Source organism: Garra rufa, chromosome 19, assembly GCF_049309525.1.
Source record: "Garra rufa chromosome 19, GarRuf1.0, whole genome shotgun sequence".
NCBI lineage: Eukaryota > Metazoa > Chordata > Actinopteri > Cypriniformes > Cyprinidae > Garra > Garra rufa.
Window position 1 is genome coordinate 33,418,928 of NC_133379.1, and position 23,216 is coordinate 33,442,143.

The 23,216-nt window shown below is 34.9% G+C and overlaps 2 protein-coding genes across 2 annotated transcripts in view; both read left to right on the forward strand.

The window, feature by feature from the left end:
- Positions 1 to 12,981, forward strand: part of LOC141292066 (E3 ubiquitin-protein ligase NEDD4-like) — a 55,344-nt gene extending 42,363 nt beyond the window's left edge. Inside the window, exons 4-6 of the mRNA XM_073824031.1 lie at positions 7,920 to 7,958; positions 8,568 to 8,621; positions 12,862 to 12,981. Of these exons, the coding sequence (XP_073680132.1) occupies positions 7,920 to 7,958; positions 8,568 to 8,621; positions 12,862 to 12,981 (213 nt within the window). The remainder of the gene's footprint in view (positions 1 to 7,919; positions 7,959 to 8,567; positions 8,622 to 12,861) is intronic.
- Positions 12,982 to 16,076: 3,095 nt separating this feature from the next.
- LOC141292067 (uncharacterized) lies at positions 16,077 to 21,989 on the forward strand. Its single transcript, XM_073824032.1, has 2 exons — positions 16,077 to 17,299; positions 21,936 to 21,989. The coding sequence occupies exons 1-2, from the start codon at positions 16,208 to 16,210 to the stop codon at positions 21,987 to 21,989; spliced, it is 1,146 nt and encodes a 381-aa protein (XP_073680133.1). The 5' UTR covers positions 16,077 to 16,207.
- Positions 21,990 to 23,216: the final 1,227 nt, after the last annotated feature.

Below are 23,216 nucleotides of genomic sequence, written 5' to 3' on the forward strand. Positions count from 1 at the left end.
ATGTTAATATTATTTAATGGACATGAGTCATGAACTAAAAGTGAACTTTTGCATTATTATTATTAACATTTACAAACATTAACAAAAACTGTAACAAATCTATTACTCATTGATAGTTAATACATTGGTTAATGTAAAATAATAGGAGCGTAAAGTATTACAATATAGAAGTGAGAATTACAAATATGAGTACATAAAATGATAAAATAAGTTTTTTTTAAAAATTGTAATATATTAATGGTCAGAATTAAAAACATAATAATTGTCATTTAATTTCACAAAAAAAAACAGTCTATTCTTTGCATGCTTCTTTTAGATCACTGGCTGAACCTTAAGAGTTTGCTCTACCTCGGGCAGGCGATAAATTGATTTAGCAAGTCAGTCAGCATTTGGGTCCATTCAGTTCCATTAAGTCACTAATCAGTAAAGTCCTTAGTCTGGAATCTCCTGTGCTGGGACTGCAGACTCTTCAGGTTATTAATAGCTGACAATGCACCGCTGTGTGGAACATAAGCCTCCTCGTTCCTCAGGTCTCAGTGTTGACGGATGCTTTAGACGTCCTGCTTTGATAGACTGGTCTGGGAACTCAATGGCCTGTGCCACATAACAGCAGAGCATCTCGACACATTGTACAGAAGCGTGTGTTTTGACCAGACTTCATTTAAAACTGTAAATATACTAATTATGAGCTATGTCTACCTATACTACATATATATATATATATATATATATATATATTTTTTTTTTTTTTTTTTTTTACTGAAGGCCTATATGAAAGGCTAATGCACTGTCTACCTGCAGATTTTTTTAACTGCTTACACACAAAATGTCACACAATTTGTGAAACCTGACACTCAAAACAATCTGCAAAACCGTACGCTAATTGTCAGCCTTTGACTCAGTTTTTAATTTCAAAAAACACTATTTGCAAAACACAACACACAATTCTCTATGTAACACACAAACAGGCTTTATCTTGATTTCCTTTTTCAAACATGGTCAATCAAAATGCCATACTAATTCACAATTATATTTGGTTTCTGTCCAACTACATGGTTGATATACACTACCAGTCAAAAGTTTTTGAACAGTAAGATTTTTTTGTTTTTTAAAAGCCTGCATTTATGTGATCCAAAATATAGCAAGAGAAGTAATATTGTGATATATTTTTGCTATTTCAAAATAACTGCTTTCTAGTTAAATATAATTCAAATTTTAATTTATTCCTGTAATCAAAGCTACATTTTCAGCATCATTACTCCAGTTTGATCCTTCAGAAATCTTTCTAATATGCTGACATTTATTTGCATTATTATAATAAATGATTGAGTACAAATCAATAGTTTTATTTAGCAAGGAAGCTTTAAATTGATCTAAATTGATAATAAGGCCATTCATAATGTAAAAAAAAAAATTTCTATTTCAGATAAATGCTGTTCTTCTGAACTTATTATTCATCAGAGAAACCTGAGAAAATTATACTCTGCTGTTTTCAACAACAATAATAGTAGTAATAATAATAATAATAATAATAATAATAATAATAATAAATGTTTTCGAGTACCAAAAGAGAATATTAGAATGATTTCTGAAGGATCATGTGACTGGAGTAATGATGCTAAAAATTCAGTTTTGAAATCACAGGAATAAATTACATTTGAAAACATTTAAATAGAAAACAGCTATTTTAAATGGTACAAATAATAGAAAATACTGTTTTTGCTGTACTTTTTGAGCAGAAGAGACTAAACATAAAACAATAAAAATCTTACTGTTCAGAAACTTTTGACTGGTAGTGTATTTATTTTCTTTTGTATTGTAATACTGTATTCACAACCACAAATGCTTACAAAAAAAATAGTTTTTGATTGATCAACATTTACAATTTTTCTTGATTTTTCAACATCTCTCTGCCAATTAATTTCAATCTTGTACAGAAAGGTACATAGGAGCTCATAAAAAAGAGCTTTAGGTTTTGAATAATGAATATAATGAATATGATATATCCAAAAATATTGTATTATGGCAAAGGTGTTTGCAATATAAGATAAATGTTTGCTTTTGAGACTTGCTTGTGATATTTTGAATGCAGTGCTTCATTTTGCAAGAGATGTGAGGCATTTTGTGTGTGCAATTCTTTGATCGGTGTGTAAACTTCTGAAAAACTGAAAAAAGTTTTGAAAATGTGTTTAAGCAGTTGAAAAAAACTGTATCAGGAAGGCTATTTCACTAAATGTTAATGGAAATGTAAAAAATAAAAACAGAACGGCCAAGTTTTGAGTGAAGTGGGCATAATGTATGGTTATAAATGCCAAAAAATGCTCAAATTTGAGTTTATGCAATTTTTTGGAAATCATTTGGAAAGATGAGCACTTCAACTGATGACTTGTTATGCAAATTTACAATAAACAAATGCTGCAGAAAGAAAAAACTGATTTGACACTAAATATACAGAAAATAGATGTTTATGTAATTGCATGCTCATTATCGAAAACCTGATATTTCTTTCCTTATTTAGTAACGTGCTTTGAGTTTACACAAGCATAGCTTGCGCGATGCCAGTTTAAGCTGATTTAACTACACAACTATGTTTACAATAGGCAATTACCAATTGTAAAACTTTGTATAGACAAAGATAAATAAGGGTGAAGTTGAGTTGGAGGCTGTGACAACTGCGTGACCCACAACAGCCACAGAGATGGATTGACTAGTGGCTGTTTGGCCTCGAGTAAGAGGAAGTCAGCCTTGTTTAGCGTAAGCTTAAGGTGATGATTAGTTATCTGAGCTGGAACGTGAGAGATGCAGACTATGAAGAAAGTGGAAATGGAGGGAGATTATAGGATCTAGAATTGAGTGTTGTCGGCATAACACTGCTAAGAGAAACTATTTGGTTTGATAACACAGCTATAGATAATGTCAGCGGTCCCAGTGCAGAGCCCTGTGGGACTAGTCGTTGCGGGAAGGCTGTTGAGTCTGTGATAGGTAGAAAATGAACATCCAATTGACTTTATTTGGTGGTTTATCCAAGTAGGATAAAAACCAGGCAAGCAGTTGATTGTTAGACGCAGCATTGATTCAATAATCACTTAAAACTCAAATAAAAACGTATATGTACACTACCAGTCAAAAGTTTTGGGTCAGTAAGATTTTTAATGTTTTTTAAAGAAATCTTGACATTTTTAAAAATAGTTTTACTATTTAAAATAACTGTTTTCTATTTGAATATATTTTAAAATGTAGTTTATTCCTGTGATTTCAAAGCAAAATTTTTAGCATCATTACTCCAGTCATATGACTCTTCAGAAATCATACTAATATTTTGATTTGCTGCTCAATATTTTATTATGTTGAAAACAGTAGAATTGTTTTTTCAGGTTTTTTTGATGAGTAGAAAGTTCAGAGGAACAGCATGCATCTTCACTTTTGATTAATTTAAAGCATCCTTGCTAAATAAAAGTCATAATTTATGTAATTATGAATAAAAATAGAAGATACTGACTACAAGCTTTTGAATGGTATAGTGTATAATGTTACAAAAGCTTTTTATTTTATATAAATGCTGATCTTTGGATCTTTCTATTTTTTTAAATAGAAAAATATATAGAATATAAAATGTACTGTTTTAAATGTCAATAATAATAATTATAATAATAAAGTTTCTTAAAAAGGAAAACAGCATATTAGAATGGTTTCTGAAGGATCAAGTGACATTGAAGAAATTATGCTGAAAATGTAGCTTTGATCACAGGAATAAATTACATTTTAAAATATATATTTAAATAGAAAGCCGTTATTTTAAATATTAAAAATATTCCACAATATTCCTTTTTTGCTGTATTTTTAATTAAATAAAAGCTTGGTGAGCAGAAGAGAATTCTTTAAAAAACATAAAATCTATCAGTGTATTCTGTGTGTAAAAACTATTTTTTAAAAGAATGATATCTGTATTTATTTTTTTTATTTAAAAAAAATAAATTTGATAACTGTAATTTGGATGAAATTCATTTAGGCTTGGTGTGCAGAAGAGATTTCTTTAAAAACAACATTAAACATCTTACTGTTCAAAAACTTTTGACTGGTACTGTAGGTGTCTACTGTGTACCGTTATATTGATGCACATACAGTAAAACAAAACAAAAAATGCCAGAGCATTTATATATTGTTAAAATGCTGAAAAATATTGAGATCGGCCAGAGCTTCTGACAGTCATTACCTAGTATTCTTCCTGTATAATTTACACCTGGGTGTGCGTCTACGCTTTAATAACCCAAAGTATTTTCACAAGCTTTAGCACATGGTTCACAGACCAATAAATCAGACATATTTACAGCATCCTGCATGTTTGTGTCTGCAAATCATATCAGTATATACGTATATGTCTATTTATGACCCGCCAATCGAGTTCATGTGTGAATGACATTTTAATGCGTTACTGTTTGAGACCGGATTAATGTAAAATGATTTAGAAATATGTAAGATTCAGCACTATTTTGTGGTCATAATTTGCTGGATAACATGAATATCAGGTTTTGCGCAGTCATTGACACAAACGAGGGACGTAACAGATACGAAGAAGCTCTGAACATTTTCATTTTAATGTTTTACTCAAAAAGTCAACTAAATTGCATTTACTTGTTACTATTAGGGATGCACCGAAATGAAAATTCTCAGCCGAGTCGATTACCGAACACGTTTTTTCGTGTGTTTCCCCCATGTATTTTGCCCCCCAAAAAATTCCAACATTGCATAAATGAAATAGCCAATATTTACTTTGTGCAGTTTTATCTTGCTTTTCAAAGAAAAATAATCAATTACAAAACAACAATTTTAAAATATTTAACGCTGAACATTTTTAACATTCTAGCAGTGTTGTTTTCGTCAACGATGACGATGACGAAATCATTTCGTTGACGCCACTTTTTTCATGTCGATAACGAGACGATGACGAGATAAAAATGTCTCGTTGATGACTAAAACATGACGAGACGAGAATAGACGAAAATGTCAGTGGGTGGTCCGTCAGACGTTTAAAATGCATGACATTTCCGCTTATTGTGCATGCCAATTAAAACTTAAAAAGTATCTGACGCTATGGCAAGCCGTTTTAGCATTAAATACTCTTTGCTATACTAGTATGGCAAGCCGTTTTAGCATTCCATCCTTGTTTGTCTTTTATGTTCTAAAACATTCCTTCATTATTGTAATTATTGGTGAAAATAGTCGATCCGGAAGCTCACATTGTGTTGAACTATAGATCTGCTATTTTCAGAACTTATAAGTGACACTACCCAACAGCAAAATATTTACTGACCTACATTAATTTGTTAAAAGACTACCTTTTTCCCTTTTTTTCACTAAAACTAGACTAAAACCTTTTTGACTTTTCGTCGACTAAAACTAGACTAAAACCTTTTTGACTTTTCGTCGACTAAAACTAGACTAAAACCTTTTTGACTTTTCGTCGACTAAAATTGGACTAAAACTATCTCATATAGAAGTGACTAAAATTTGACTAAAACTAAGAAGCATTTTAGTCCAAAAGACTAAGACTAAGACTAAATCTAAGATGGTTGTCAAACAACACTGCATTCTAGTAGATATTATAGCCTACCAACAAATCGCAATTTAACTTAAAATGAATAAGTTAGTCAAATAATATTCTTTGGCCATTTTAAGACCCCCTTCTTGACTCAGGCATGTGTTTTTTATTGTACAAATAAATGCAGCCTTACTGAGCAAAGGAGAATGTTATAATAAATGTATTACTAGAGCTGTTGTAATAATTGTTATTATTTTTGTCTTTTTATTTTATTTTACAGAACAACAGTGAAATTACAATACTAACTTTTATGAATGTTGACTTTTATTTTGGCGGAAACCCACAAGAAGACCTCAATGCTACTTTTTGCTGACAGCAGCAGATTTATGAATGATTTTCATTCAGCAGATTTCCCTCGCGATTTGGACTTTGAACCCTGGCTAACAAGCTCGAGCAGTGTATTAAATACAATTGATGCGTGTATTAGACAACAACATTTCTGTAGTTTATTTACTAATGGTTTAAGGCCATTTCAGGATTTCAGTCATCATACAGTAACTAGCAACAACCACCCCTTTCTCTTCTCAAGGAAGACATGCTAAACAGTCTCATGCTGTCAGTGTTTGTAATGATTTTTGTGTCTTTCTCAGACAGTTTTAAATGCTTTCACACTGCCATCATTTTTGCTGCATTAGTGCGCACCTCTATTTGATCGTCATTGTTCGGTATAATTTATTCTGTTTTTCTGCTTAATCTGCTTTTTTTTTTTTTTTTTTTGCTTTTTCGGCCTAATAATTTGGTTGCCAAACATTCGGTGCATCCCTAGTTACTATTAGATCATGTTTGTTTCTACAATACGTTAAATCAATTAGGGTACCTCCTCTGAGGACATTTAAATTAAACTGTCAATCAATCTGCTGTGTAGACTTAATGATTAAGTTCTTCTTCCACTTAAAAGGATCAATACCAGTCAAGGGCTGGAGCACTCTCTCTGTCTGAATGTCAGCACCCAACCTTCTCTCTCTTTTCTGTCTCTCTTTCTCTCTCCCTCTCTCTGTCTCTCTTTATCTCCTTCTGTTTATCTTTCTCTGTGAGTGACCATAAAATATTTTATTCAAGAATAGTAAATATTAGCCAAGGTCTCCTGTTCTGAATTTCCTTTGTGTTGTAACTCTCATCAAGATAATGGCATACTTGTCGCTGTTGTTGTTGGATGAAATGATCCAATACACTTTCTCTAGAAAAATCATTTTTCAGGTAGTCTACTAGCTTTCTTACCAAGCGGGTATCATTATTCAGAATAACGTCCACTTAAATTCCACTTTGATTCCTGAATTTGAATTGAGTGTATTTTTTATGTATTTTAGTATGCATTAGTTTTTGAAATGGGCATTTTAAGAAACATTATATTATATTATTATTCTTATATCTAATTCTTGAAATGATTATTGTTTCTGTCATAAATTTAGTGCATTATATGCACAAAAAGCTAGAAATGCTTAATTTCCTCATAAATAAGTTAGTAAAAGTTAGAAAAATTTTATAGTTATTCAAGTTACACTACCAGTCAAAAGTTTTTGAACAGTAAGGTTTTTTTTAAAAGAATACCAAGCCTGCTTTTTATGTTGTGAAATATTTTTATTATTTAAAATAACTGCTTTCTATTTGAATATATTTTAAAATGTAATGTATTACTGTGATCAAAGGTATATTTTCAGCATCATTACTCCAGTCTTCAGTGTCACATGATGCTTTAGAAATCATTCTAATATGCTGATTTGCTGTTCAAGAAACATTTAGTATTATTTTTATAAATATTATCAATATTTAAAGCATTTCAGTGCCTTTTTTTCAGGATTCTTTACTGAGTACAAATATCCAAGGGTCAGCATTTATTTGAAATAAAAGGCTTTTGTAACATTATACACTACCATTCAAAAGCTTAAAGTCAGTATCTTTTTGGGAGAAAGAAATTATAGAAATAATACTTTTATTTATCAAGGATGCTTTAAATTGATCAAAAGTGATGATAAAGATAAATGCTGTTCTTTTGAACTTGTATTTATCAAAGAAACTCGAAAAAAAACATAATAATAGAATGATTTCTAAAAGATCACATGACTAGAGTAATGAAGCTAAAAATTCAGCTATAAATTCAGCTATATTTCAAAATTTTAAGTTTTTTGCTGTACTTTGAATCTAATAAATGCAGGCTTGGTGAACAGATGAAACTTATTTAAAAAACATGAAAAATCTCTGAAAAAATCAGAATAACCAAACTATTGATACTGCCATTTGTTGCAACCTACAATTTGTATGAGTTCATTCTGAGTTGTGTGAGATAAATGTTGATTTCAAAATGTTTTTGCTGCTTTTTCAGACTCTCAATCCCAAATGGAATGAGGAATTCTATTTCAGAGTAAGTAGCTTTTTCTCTCTGTCTATTCATTTATTTATTCATTCAAGTCACCCTACTGTAATTTTTATTTAGATTTTGCTTTTATAGAATCTTAACTTTGTCCAGTGCGATCAAGAAATCAGCACTTTGTGGTACATCTCAGAATACACATCTGTTATCACACCTCACCTTTCGGCACCACCACAATTGTAACAATCTATTATTGGAAGCGGCATGTAATTTTGTGACGTCGATGGCCGGTAATGTTGCTTGTGCGTAAACCGATCTAGTAAAAGATTGTGAGCTGCTTCATTTAGAAGTCCATTCACACGAACGTGATTTATAGACGCTATTCCAAGCCCACAATAATGACCCCTTATTCATTACAGTACCTAGATTTCGCACCAGAACCAGGTTTGGCACCTGAATCTTACAAAATAGCTTTGCAAGTAATACACTTTTATAGTATGGCAAGTGCCTGCTTTGGATAGTTAGATATCTTGTATGTAACTGTGAAATGTGTGTACATGTGGAGTTTTGTTTATCTATTCTATTTTTGTTTTTAATAATTGCATTTCTTCACTAGTGCTGCACAAAAACATTGCGTTCTTTCTTCTGTCATGTCTGCAGGTCTGCCCACAGAACCACAGGCTTCTATTTGAGGTGTTTGATGAAAACCGCCTGGTAAGAACCACCTTCAGCACACGTCAATCATAATTATTGGTGTTACTTAGTGATTTGTTACCTCCTCCAAAATCTAGTGAACTGCCTTGGTCGATTTCGAAGTCAACACGTTGACATTTTGTTAGCCGAGCTACAGCTTCGCCACAATAAATGCATGCAAATTGAAATTGAAATTAGATGTAATGTCAATCAATCTGATCTCAGAACTAAATTCACCAGAAACTTCAGTGCTGTTGACAGATTTCGAAACTCTTATGACAGATGTCATTGCCTCCCCTTGACTGTGATTGGCTGCCGCATGGCTTTTCTTTAATAAAGTTTATAAAATTGAGCATTTCTCAAATTTTTGACACTCTCATCACCTGCTCCTCTCTGCTTTTTTAATCTGACAATCCCCCACGCAAGTTTTGAGAATTGCAAATGCTCCCCTATTTCCACGATACCTTATACATACCATAACTGTCATAGAACATCCAAAATGACTTATTTGGGTCACTTTGCATGGGCAGCTACTTGCACTAGGAAATAGCAAGAATGTCGCTAAGCTAACAACACAATACTTTATCAAATTCAGGAAACTTCCAAATTGATAAAATCCCAAATTGGGCAATTTTGATATTTCAAAAGCTTTCGTATTATCTAAAAAGATGCAGTGTTTTGCAGTCTAGGTAGACAGCTTGCTATGTTTTCTGGTGTTCCAGTTTTCACTTCTTCTGCTCATTACAAAAAATGTAGTCTGAAAATAGCTCTCAAATGTTCCCTCGAAAGGATCATTAGAGCTGTCTGAAAAATGACTGTGGAGAAGTTTTCATTATTTTGCAGCCCAGAAAATCTTGTAGCTTTAGTTGTTTGACATGTACTGATAGGTACGTTATTAAATGATTTAATTGTGAAACAATAAAAGAAATTTCACTGTTATGCAACTAATGTCAGTGCTAAACCATTCATTAGTGTCCCCATAGCAACAATGCTCAGTCGCTTTGCTTGTGGTTACCTACAGTACAATCTGCTCTAGTACAAAACCACTTGCGTTGATGTGAGAATGATGTGATGTGATTGGGCCTAGTATTCTCAAGATATGGTCCATTCTAATCGCTAATGTTTTAACCAGTGTTTTTTTTTTTTTTTTTTTTTTTTTTTGTCTCTTCATCTAGAGACTATGGTTTATAGTGTTGTAAATATGGATATTTTTCTTACACAAATGCATCGGTTAACTTCAAAAAGCCTTTATTAACCCCATGGAGTTGTGTGGAGTGGTTTTTATGATGGATTTATGCACTATACTGGGCCATTCACTGCATAACTCCTGGAAGAGAAAGGACACTTTTTTAAATATCTGATTGTATTCGTCTGAAAAAAGAAAGTTCTATGCATCTAGGATGGCTTAGGGTGAGTAAATCATGGGGTAATTTGATCTTTTTTGGTGAAGTATCCCTTTAAAGGGATAGTTCACCCAAAAATGAAAATGTGATGTTTATCTGCTTACCCCCAGGGCATCCAAGATGTAGGTGACTTTGTTCGTCAGAAAAACACAAACGAAGATTTTTAACGAAAACCATGCAGTCTGCCAGCCAAATAATTGAAGTGGATGGGCACCAAACCTTTAAAAGTGAACAAAAACATGCACAGACAAATCCAAATTACACCCTGCGACTCGTGGCGATACATTGATGTCCTAAGACACAAAACGATCAGTATTTATATCATTTTTTACTAGGGCTGCAACGATTCGTCGACGTTGTCGACAAAAATCGATAATAGAAATAGTCGACAATGAATTTCATTGTCGATGTTGTCGCCAGACAACCGAGTGAGGCATCTTTCTGCCGAGAGTCGCACATACGCAGCTTCTATGCTGAGCGATAACATACAGAAATGGCGGCGTCCAACGCAGCAGCTGCGCGTACCAAAACACGCCCGTTTCACACATACTCCGTCTGCAGTGCTATGTTAACGGATTAGAACGTTCACAATGTACGGACTGCAAATGCGTTCTGTGTGAAAGCAAAACGAGTCTGTGCTGCTTCTGCACCGCATACGTAACGCACACGGACTGTAGACGCACTGCAGACTGAGTATGTATGAAACAGGCGTAAAGTTTGGGAGCATTTTAGCCTGCTACGGCGAATTAAAATATTACCTGCATGGTTTGTAAAGCAGTCCTTGCGCATCACGGCAGCACCTCTGTGATGCACGAACATTTAAAGAGAAAGCACGTCGGACAGTTGAATGAAACGGAGTTTGGCTGGCCTCGGTAAGATTTAAATAACATGGAAGCCAATACGTTTTGTTTTGGATATACATTTTTGTTTACTGTTTTATTGCTGCTGATGGTTTACAGGAAGAAAATGTTTACTTGATTTTAATTTATTTTTTCTTATAAAACAAATGTGCCTGTCCATTAAAAAAATTATAGAGTTTCTTAATTTATGCATTTATGTCTGTACTGACCGAGCACTGTGCCTAATTGGTTTTAGACAGGGCATTTTTATTTACTTTTAGTATGAATTGGCCTATCAGCAGCAAAATATGCATTTTTCATTGAAGTACCCCCTTCTTTCTTGTGTTTACTATAATTTTCCACATAATTAAAGCAATCTCATGCTAAATTTGAGAAAAATTGAATAATTATCCGATTAGTCGACTAATCGTTTCAATAGTCGGTGACTAGTCGACTATTAAAATAGTCGTTAGTTGCAGCCCTATTTTTTACCTTTGATACACAGCCACGGCCATCTGTCATGAGCACGAGCTTGTCATCCGGCTCGTTACATTTGAATGCGCTCTGGCGTAGGATACGCAAACGCCGTAAGGGGAAATCAGTGAAAAGTCCCGGATGAGTTTGTGCAAGCAAACGTAATCTTTTAGCTTTAAATCGGTTTGAACAATCAGGATAAGCGCAAGTAATTACCATTTTGAATAGCCGCTATACCCACAATCTCTGTACTCTGTGTAAACAATGAGTGTTGGTTATATGCGACAGATCGCTTCCGGCGTTTGGGTATTCTACTCCAGAGCGCGTTCACATGTAACGAGCCGGATGATGAGCTCGTGCTCAGGACAGATGGACGTGGCTGTGTATCAAAGGTAAAAAATGATATAAATACTGTTCAGTTTCTCAAAAAAACAGATCGTTTCGTGTCTTAGGACATTGATGTATCGTCACGAGCCGCAGGGTGTAATTTGTATTTGTCTGTGCACGTTTTTGTTTACTTTTAAATGTTTGGTGCCCATCTACTGCCATTATTTGGCTGGCAGACTGCACCGGTCTTCGTTAAAAATCTTTGTTTGTGTTCTGCTGAGGAAACAAAGTCACCTACATCTTGGATGCCCTGGGGGTAAGCAGATACACATCAAATTTTCATTTTTGGGTGAACTATCCCTTTAATGTCATTAAGTATAGCATTCGGTTTGCTTTCGGACCAGGCGTTGAGTTGATCTCTGCTGTAAATCTGCGATGCTTGTGTTGTGTGTACATGAGTTGCTGCAGTCCACAGGGGGAAAAAAAAGGTTGTTGTCTTCTGTGTGATGGGATTTGGCAGAGTTTCAGCGCAGAGCTGAGGACAAACTGTGAGCGTCTTCCTTATAAGTCTGAGGGAGCCACTGACTGGACACAGATTTAATGAATGATTTTCACGCTCTCTCGCATACACGCACACTGTCTATTTCCATCCCTCTCTTATCTCTTTATTTTCTTCTCTGTGTCTTCTCACCTTGTTCGGTTTCTTCTTTTCTTGCCCTCTCTCCCACCTTTATCATTCCACTTTCTTTTGTACAAAGCATTTTGTAACTGCACTGCTAGCTGTAATGAACTCTCACACAAGTTCTGCTACCAACTGGTGCCTGTTTTACTGTGGTCCAAGCAAGACAGACAAGATAATGGCTTCTTTTTAAAGTTAAGATGTGGATTGACAGCAATTTTTGTAGATCCTTCCGAAAACCGCTGTCGTGGTACATAACCACCCTAGAGTCATGTGGGTGAGTGAATGTGCTTTTTGAAAACAAGCCAGTTCAAATCACCCGTTTGCAATCATTGAGCCAAATGTTTGATATTCAGGCTTATGTAATGTTGTGTTTTTTTTTTTTTTTTAGATATGCTCTTTATGTTAGCTAAGTAAACACCACATAAAGTCATTGTATGTGTAGGTTGCACTGTGGAAGCCCTCTGTCGTAATTCCCAGAGTGCTTGGCACTGGGAAACTAATGCTTACACCATTATGTCTCCACTCTTTGTTCGCAGCTCACCCACTGCAGGGCATGTGTGCCCTCCAAAACAATACCCCCTTTAGAGAGCGCCCACACTCTCACAATCAAGGCATTTCTTTCAGTTGGAGTCTGTCTCGCTCGCTCCATCCAATGAGACGCTGCACTGACTTCACGGTTTATGTCGGGTTGCTGTTGCTGTACAGACACACTCTAAATGGTGTCGCTGTGCATTTGGAGTAGTTTTTACTTCATAAAATCTAATTGTAACCCTGGACCACAAAACTAGTTATAAGTAGCAAGGGTATATTTGTAGCAATAGCCAAAAATACATAGTATGGGTCAAAATGATTGATTATTACTATATAAATTAAATATGGTTTATGCCAAAAATCATTAGGATATTAAGTAAAGATCATGTTCTATGAAGATATTTTGTAAAGTTCCTACCGCAAATATATAAAAACGTAATTTTTTTTTCACCCCTCAGATTCCAGATTCCTAACAAACCATACATCAATGGAAAGCTTTTTTATTCAGCTTTCAGATTTTGTATAAATATCACTTTCAAAAATATGACCCTTATGACTGGTTTTGTGGACCAGGGTCACAATTTGCCTTTTAGAACAATCCATACTATGAATTGAATGTGGACAAAGTAGAATTTACTGTATAACGTGGAATGTCATGGAATTTGCCAAATTTTGGGTGAAGTCCACTTGAATCAAAATGTTATATAGACTAGTGATTGTGAATATTAAGCCACATAAAGACTATATAAATATGAATCCTGCATATTGTGTGGGTCTCTGAGTACATGAACACATGACTATCATCTCTAGAACTGCTCTAGAGTGACTTCATAAGCGTTTTATAGTTTCTTTTATAAAAAAAAATCGTCATATCATATAGAAACAGAAATTTAAAGGTCTTCACAGCAACCCGTCAAAATAAAAGTTTGGTTTAACTTGAAGAAACTGTGACAAAAATATATTACTTAATGCAATGAAAGTACTACTACTAATTCATTTATTTATCATAAAAATGTAAATGCACAACACAGTATTTCTGAAAAAAAAAAAAAAATATATATATATATATATATATAAAATCAATTAATTAGAGATGCTTTTAATTATTCAGTTTGATGAAACTATTAAAATGGAATCCAGAAAATTTATGGAAAACACAGAATTTGATTTGATTTAAAAAAAAATGAATTTGAAGGGGAAAAAAGCATATTTGATTGGGCCTTAAAAATAATTTAAATTGTAATTAAATAATAAAAAATTAAATGAATTTGGGAAAAAATTATATTAAAAAAAATGAATCCAGAAAATGTATGGAAAACACAGAATTAGATAAAAAAAATGAATTTGGGGGGGTGGGGCATATTTCATTAGGCCTTAAAGTAATTTAAATTGTGTTAGTTTTTAAGATTTAAATTAATTAGACATGTTTTTTTATTAATAAAATGTAATTTAACCATTAAAACAGAGTCTAGAAAAAATATTTTTTAAAAACCTGAATCCAAAACATTAATGGAAAACAGAAATTTAATTTTTTTTAAACTGAATTTGTAAGGACAAAAACATAATTTTATTGGGCCTTAAACAATTAATTTAAATTTTATTGATTAATGCCATGTAATTTAACCATTTAAACAGAGCCTAGAAAAATGATATATATATAAAAAACGGAATCCAGAAAAATTAAAATGATTTTGAAAAAATTCAGAGTTTGAGAAAAAAATCATGTGGATTTCATCTGGCCCTACCCTCTGTTTCTCCTTGGACAAAGCTCTGTCTGTGCACGCTGTCTCTTTGAGTTTCAGTACAGACACTGTAGTGTCATCTCTCTGGATTTTCACATCGGCCTTAGCAACTTGTTCAGCCTGTCAGCGGTCTGCGTCAAATTAATTATGAAATTCACATGTTTGTTAGCAGAGTGTTCTGGATACTGATCTAAACATTCAGAATTTTTGGTGCAAAAGCAAACGCCAGCACGAAAACTTATTACTCACCCCAAAAGTTTTTGATTTTATAAAGCATTTAGCGCAGGCTTGTGGCTTATGTATTATAAATGTGGCTGTCAGTAGTCCGTGATTGATCATATTTCCAGTCATTTTGAGGTAAACGCATTATAATTATTTTGTTTTTGAAATTTCCCCACAATTTAACATGGTGTGTGCAAAGTAAAGTAAATTGCTTTGTTGCCTTTGTTTTAGGAGTGGTCATGATTGTAGATTTTATTTCTCTTTACTGCTTATGAAATGGCCCCTAGGCTGTATCCTGATTCATTGTTATTGTGTTGAAAGAGAGTGACTGTCTTGTGGTTTAAAGTATTTTTTTTTTAAACGGAGACGGAACATTTCAGCCATGCCAGGCCTTAAGAAGCTTGATGGGAAATATTGCATGTCTATACAGAGGCCCAAACATGAAAAGCTCCAGTGTTTTTCCAGTAAATGTACATTTCCTGGCTATTTCTTAGAATGATAGTGGTAAACCTCTAATGCTTCTTCTGCTTACCCATACAGGTTTGAGTGATGAGGTTGTGTGTGACTTGTTTGTGTCTTGTTTTGGTAGTAAGTTGTTCTAAATTCTTCTTTCACCAGCCTGAGATGTGGGTAACACCATGTCCCAGTTTGGCTTGGCCCAGCGTGCCCCGTGTGTGGGATGAGTACAAAGAATTATGAGCTTGTGGAGAGTGTTTCCTGAGTCAGCTGTGATCCCTCTCTCTCTCATCCCACCCCCGGCGGTCTAGCTCCTTCTGACAGATCAGTAGCAGCTGAGAGAGTGCAGTTTGGGTCTGACCGGGAAGTGGGGGTGGGCGCCATCTGGATCATGTGACTTGGGCCACCCTACCCTCACCTTTGCTTGTGAGAGCGCCAGGCGTCCTTATCCAATCATGCCTGGAATGCAGCTTGCCACTTGGGCTATTTCTGCTGTCTGTCGCTATCGGACTTCAACTCAAACAGTTTGACACATGGGATAGCTTTTTTTTATTTCCCCATCTCTTTCCAGCATTTACTCGTGCACTCTCTCACTCTCTCTCTCTCTCTCTCTCTCTCTCTCTCTCTCTCTCTCTCTCTCTCTCTCTCTCTCTCTCTCTCTCTCTCTCTCTCTCTCTCTCTCTCTCTCTCTCTCTCTCTCTCCTTGAAGTTTGTGGGTTGAACTTTTAAGCTCCCTGGCAGCGCTTCACTGGTAGCTGTGAAACGAAACGCAGCCTCTGTCTGTGAGTAAGGGAAAGAGAGAGAAAGAAAGGAAAGAGGGTGGATGAGCAAGACAGAGAGAGGGAGAGCAAAAGGGGATCAGACACACTAAACAGTGGGCGAGACAGATCCAGCAAGAGCTGGACAGAGACAGATCAAGCCAGACAGGAGAATGTCTCACCGGCTTCGGTTGTATTTTGGGTCGGGGCGCAGTAACACTGCGCCAGAGTTGGAGCAACTAAATGGGACGGTGGACGACAGAGATGAGAGTGACTACAGCAGCGCAAGGGTCACTATGTTCCACTCACAGATGCAAAACGGAGGACTTTCAGAGAGCCCGGAATCGAGTGCTTGTTCAGACGCCTCTCTAAAGCGAAGCTCTTCCATGTTCATCCCACAGCTCCAGAGTCAAACTGAACCACGGACTACCAAGAGCACTTCTGTCCAGATATCTCTTCAACGAACAACTGCACCTCAAGAAGATGCATTGCCCTTTGATCCACCTCCAGGGTACCCTCAGGATCCAGCTCCAGCTTACACTGAGCCTGATGAAAGCTGGATGTTACCTCCACCTCCAGCTTACCACAGAGGAGAACCCCCATCCTTCCAAAACATGGAACCAGTTACTGAGCCTATCCAGCCTAAGAGGCAGGTCTTCTGCGTCCGTCCATGTGATGGACAAAATGGTTATGCTTCTGTGGGTGTACCCAATAATCAAGGGATTTCCATTGGAGGTTTTTGCATTCGGAGAAGATCCGCAGATGGCTCGGACATCCAACAGTTTAGGATCATGCCGTTCACAGAGAATGCCCAGAATGGCCACCGCTGGTCTGTCCAGCAAAGCTCAGACAGAGGTCCTGGCACGCAAAGACTCGTCTTCCAGCTTCAGCAGGACCAAGGACGGCACCCGAGCTCTACTTCTCAGCCTGACGTGAGTGACTTGGGCATCACGGGAACTAAAGGCAACCGCTTGGTGCGGTACCCTCGGATTCGACTTGAGAGAAGCGCTTCGCAGCCGCTGCAGCCCAGAGGAGCTCCTTCACGCCTCGGATCTATGCCAAACCTTCATGCGCCGATCTCAGAAATGGAGACTGAGAGTGAGATCGTTGAGAACGGGGCTCAAGGTTGCACGTTCAAAATCAGAAAAGAGCAGAGCTACCGACAGCCCAAGTTCAAGATCTATTTCAGCCAGGGAGGTGAGCACGGCCCCATGCTTGCACAGGATGTTAGCTTTGGAAAGGCGCCTACCTGCAGCAATCCACAGGTAATTACAGCAGAAGAGCTGAAAATGAAGTGCTTAATTGTTTAGTTACCCAAAGTATGCTGTAGGGTGTAGATCTCTCAGAATGTGTTTTAATAGTTTGTAAGTGGCTGGAGAATGGGAAAAACAGATGAAAGAAAGAGGTAGCAGGATTTTGGTGGAGGAAAGAGGAGGTGGGTTTAGGAATGACTTAGCCACATTCTGGGAAGTGAAAATTCCAAGAAAAAGGGGGCCAAGAGCAAGACGTAACCACACTGTCTTTAGTTTCCCAACAAGCATTCAAACTCCTATACTCAGTTTGATATTCAAGAAGTGGAAAATCTATAGAAGCTGGAAGCGTTTACTGATGAAACTTCATTCATGGGGGCTTGTCTACTGGTGCCCTCCCCTCTCTTAAAGAGGAGCCTGTTCTATCTTTAGTCCCGTGTCAAGTGTTGTTGTTGGTTTTGAAAGCGGCCTTTCTCCTTTGGCCTGGGTCACCGTTCATCTCTTGTAACAGCTGCTCTGTGGTGATTAAGGTCTAATATATAGTTACACATACTGCTGTTCTTAGTATCAGGAACTTTAAAAAAAAAATGTTTTTACAGCACTTTGCTGAAGTGTGAGAGCATTGTCATGCATCATAGTTAAATTAAGCTCAAGGTTTTGTTTGAGTTTCTCACGTCTTAAGCATTCGGTTTTTCCAGAGGTCTTCCTGTGTTTTTTTTTTTCCCCCACATGTAGTTTGTCATTCACTTCAGGTTGCAATTGTTTACTGGCTTTGAAAGTCCCTTCTGTGATTCATTCCTGAAAGGAATCCCGTAAGTGTGTGACATTTATCAGTTTGCCAAAACCATTACTAGTATTAGGGCTGTCACGATTCCTTCATTAAGTTTGAGTACTCGATTTTAAAAAAATCCTAAATTGCATTTATCCATGTAGAGTAACCAGCAAAATTTCAGAAGTGGCAAATTCCATGAATGAGAATCCATGAAACAAATTATTAGACCATTTTCCAAGGCTGCGTGGTAAAAATCATAAAGCATAATTCTGTTGCAATTTTATAAATGCTACAATTCAATTCAATTAATAATGCGATAAACTCCAAACTCTGTGCATCTCTGCATATTGCTGTGAGATAAATGTTGGTTATTGTGACATTTATCTGGAAACGCATTGTGTGCCATTTCATTAGATCTGTAAGGTAAATCATTTAGAAACCTACACAAACACAGGAGAATACATCAATATCAATATGATAACTGTTCATCGTGATTTCAAAATGAAAGCTCAAACCCTCACTCTGAGTTTATACATTTTGATGTCCACATATTGAAAAAATTACAGTGGCTGTAGCATTTTGTTGTAAAAAATAAAAAGGGGTAAAAATGTATTAAGTCATTTTAAACCCTATTGTTTCTTAGGTCAAAAAATGTATTATAATTGTTCGATTACTCAATTGTCAGAATAATAGACTGATTACTCGATTACCAAAATAATTGTTAGTGACAGCCCTAACTAGCACTAGAACTAGTATTCATCATGTGCAGAAGTCATCTGTTTGCTTAGGTCTATTTTTTATTTTTTTTTATCACCACAAAAAAAAAATCTAATTATCCGATTAGTCGTCAGAATAATCGACTGATTACTCAATTACCAAAATAATCATTAGTGACAGCCCTAACTAGCACTAGAACTAGTATTCATCATGTGCAGAAGTCATCTGTCCGATGGAAGGTTATTATTGCCTCATTGGTATTATATATGTATTTTAAGTCATTTTAAAGCTTTTTTTAATTGCTCAGACTGTTTTTATCACCTCAAAAAAAGTTTATATTTTATAATTATCTGATTACTCGATTAATCGTCAGAATAATCTGATTACTAATACTAATAGATTAATAATCTAAACTGATTACCCGATTACCAAAATAATCGATTCCATCTGTTTGACGGAATGTTATTATTACCTCGTTGCTATTATATATGTATTTTAAGTCATTTTAAAGTGTATTGTTTGCTTAGGTCAAAAAATGTATCATAATGATCAAATTACTCAATTAATCGTCAGAATAATCGACCTGATTACTTGATTATTTTATGTATTTTAAGCCATTTTAAAGCCTATTTTTTCCTTAGGTCTATTTTTATTACCTAAAAAAATATTATAATTGTCCGATTACTTGATTTATCATCAGAATAATCAACTGATTACTCTATTACCAAAATAATCATTAGTGACAGCCTTAACTAGCACTAGAACTAGTATTCATCTAGTATTCATGTGCAGAAGTCATCTGTCCGATGGAATGTTATTCTTGCCTCATTGCCATTATATATGTATTTTAATACCTCATTTTTTTTACCTCAAAAAAGTATTAAAAAGTAATTATCCGATTAGTCGTCAGAATAATCGACTGATTACTCTATTACCAAAAAAATATTTTTGCTTAGGCTGTTTTTATCCCCTCAAAAAATCTATTATAATTATCTGATTACTTGATTAATTGTCAGAATAATCAACTGATTACTCGATTACCAAAGTAATAAATTCCAACTGTTTGATGGAATGTTATTTTTGCCTTGTTGCTATTATATGCATTTTAAGTCATTTTAAAGCCTATTGTTTGCTTAGGTCAAAAAATTTATCATAATGATTAAATTACTCAATGAATCGTCAGAATAATCGACTGATTACTTTTATGTATTTTAAGTCATTTTAAAGCCTATTGTTTAGGCTAGAATAGCCTTAGGTCTGTTTTTATCACCTCAAAAAATTTATTCTAATTATCCTATTAGTCGTAAGAATAATCGATTGATTACTCTATTACCAAAATAATCATTAGTGACAATCCTAACTAGCACTAGAACTAGTATTCATCATGTGCAGAAGTCATCTGTCAGATGGAAGGTTATTATTGCCTCATGGGTATTATATATGTATTTTAAGTCATTTTAAAGCTTTTTTTTTGCTTAGGCTGTTTTTATCACCTCAAAAATGTATTATAATTATCTGATTACTCGATTAATCGTCAGAATAATCGACTGATTACTTAAATATTTTATGCATTTTAAGTCATTTTAAAGGCTATTTGTTTGCTTAGGTCTATTTTTATCACCACAAAAAAATCAATTATTCTAATTATTCTAATTATCCGATTAGTCGTCAGAATAATTGACTGATTACTCTATTACCAAAATAATCATTAGTGACAGCCCTAACTACTGTAGCACTAGAACTAGTATTCATCATGTGCAGAAGTCATCTGTCCGATGGAATGTGGAAAGCAGGGCTTTGATTTCATGGTGATCACATTTGCAAACGGAAGGACGGGAATCTCTGAGACGTCCAGATTCTCTAGAATGTCACACACATACCTTCCCTAATTTTCAAGGCAGCATATGTACTTCCAGTACCTGCTGAAAAAGCTTTACTGGAAATGAGTCCGTCAAAGATCTGAATGTTCTAGCAGCAGTTCTTCTTCTCTTTTGAATGCCCCAAGCATGTATTTGTTGATATATCTTATGATATTTTAGATGAGACCTGTGATAACCTGTTTACAACGAGTGTTCTGTATCAGTATTTCTTTTTAATAAGATGCTTTGCAGAGTTTACTTATATGAAATTTCACTTGACATTTATTGCATTCGTTCCCTACGGGGTGCATGGGCTTCCTGTAGACTTGCCAGCGCTCTCAGGTTAATACATGTGACTGTTTGCTGTCTCACAAGTTTAGCAAACGTGATGAAGGGTTGTGGGGGGAAATCTCACTTAAGTCTGCCATGGCAGCTTTCTTGCAGAGTTCAGGATTTAGAGCTTCAAAAAGCCTGTGTGCTCATGAGTATAAGAGTAAAAATGAGATTTAATGGACGAGTCGAGCTCTGTCAGCACTTCCTATTGCTGTGGTACCTTGCTGTTGTCGCTCAGACAGAAACCCTGCTGCTAAATTTGCGGGGGCTCCAGTCTTATTTTAGCATCTCTGCGTGTCGCGGATCAGTTGTCGGAAGTTTTTTCTCAGGTCCTATTGTCATAACCCCTGACCTTAACATTTTTTGCAGTCCCTAGCTGTGTGACCTACATCTTAAAGTAACGGACTCCTTTTGATCTGTTGTTTGCTTAAACCATTTTTCCGTTTTGTGTTTACGTCTCTTTAAACATGGCCTTCCCTGCTCTTGTTTTCTCTGTTTCTGCACTTTTCGGCCTCTTAAATCGCCTGCTAACTCAGCTTTGTAATGGATGATGACTGAGCAAATATTTATTTTTAACACTCAGGGCTTTCGGTGTCAAAAAGACATGATATCTTAAAGGTCTCGAAGTTGCTGTGAAGTTCCAAGATGTCAGCGAAATCATTTTTAGTTCTTTAAGCATCGTTTTTATTGCAGAAGGATAGGAAAATAGTTTCCTTAGTGACCGAAGGCTTTGCCAAGACACAATGGATGTAATTCTTCTGGAGTGTGACCTTTAAGATTCAACTAGCTTCTTGAGCTTTCTAGGTCATTCCTTCATACCTTTGTGTTAATTAATGGCTTGATGTTGCTTCTGTTTGTGATTCACAACTGCTGTTGGTGGCTTGGAGGCTGTAACCCCTTTTGGCTCTGAAGTGTTTAGCATTTAATCAGAGGAATGTCTCAGACATGGTGGGTTTTCCGTGATGAATAGGGGCTTGAGAATGTATTTGTGGCCCTGTCGTTCACTCACCACCACAAATACTGACTCATACTTAACCTTTCCGCAATAAATGAGCTGTATTGTCCCATTTTGCTGTTCCCAGGGCTCACTAACTGGATTTGAGAATAATTATTTAATTTTATTTAATTTAATTTTATTTCATTTTATTTTTAATGCAATTTTATTTTATTATTATTATTATTTTTTTTTTTTTTTCATTGTTGTTTTTTGGGTGGGTGAGGTTTTTTTTGTGTGTCTGTGGGTTTTGTTTTGTGCTCAGCTGTTGTCCACCCATTCATATATATTTTATTTGATTTTATTTTGTTTTATTATTTGTATTTTGTTTTATTATTTGTATTTTGTATTTATTTTCTTATGTTATATTTTTCTTATATTTTAAATATTGTATTATTTTTTTTAATTTAAATTTTCTTTATTGAATTTTCTTTCTTTAATTTTTTTTTGCTTTGTTTTGCCTTGCTTTGCTTTATTTTGTTTGTTTTCACTTTTTTGTTCAGCTATTGTCCACCCATTTTATTTTTAATTGCATTATTTGTATTATATATATATATATATATATATGTATATATGTGTATGTGTGTGTATGTGTGTGGGCTTGTTTTTATATCCTGGTGGGGACCTAAACCTGAATACACAGACTGGTGAGAACTTGTGTCACTGTGGGGACCTAAATTGAGGTTCCCATGGGGAATAAGCTTATAAATCATGCATAATGAGTTTTTTTGATAATGTAAAAATGCAGAAAGTTCCCTCTAAGGGTTAGGTTTAGGGTTAGGGGTAGGTTAAGGGGATAGAAAATACAGTGTGGACAGTATAAAATACATTGCACCTATGGATGTCCCCACAAGGATAGTGGAACAAACGTGTGTGTGTGTGTGTGTGTGTGTGTAATATTATTACTATTATTATTATTATTATTATTATTTCTTTTTTTCTGTTTTTTTTTTTTTTTTTTTTTTTTTGTGTTTACTTTCTTTGCTCAGCTATTGTCCACCCATTGTGCTGTTCCGGTGCTCACTAAATTGGTTTGAGAATTATTTTATTTTATTTTTTGGATTTTTTTTTATTTTATTATTGGAATTTTTTATTTTATTTTATTTTTGGGATTTTTTTATTTCATTTTATTTTATTTTTGGGATTTTTTTATTTTGTAAAAATCTTTTTCAATTTAATTTAATTTATTTTTTATTTTTTTGCTTTGCTTTGTTTTATTTTGTTTTGTTTTGTTTATTTTTTTTCACTCTCTTTGTT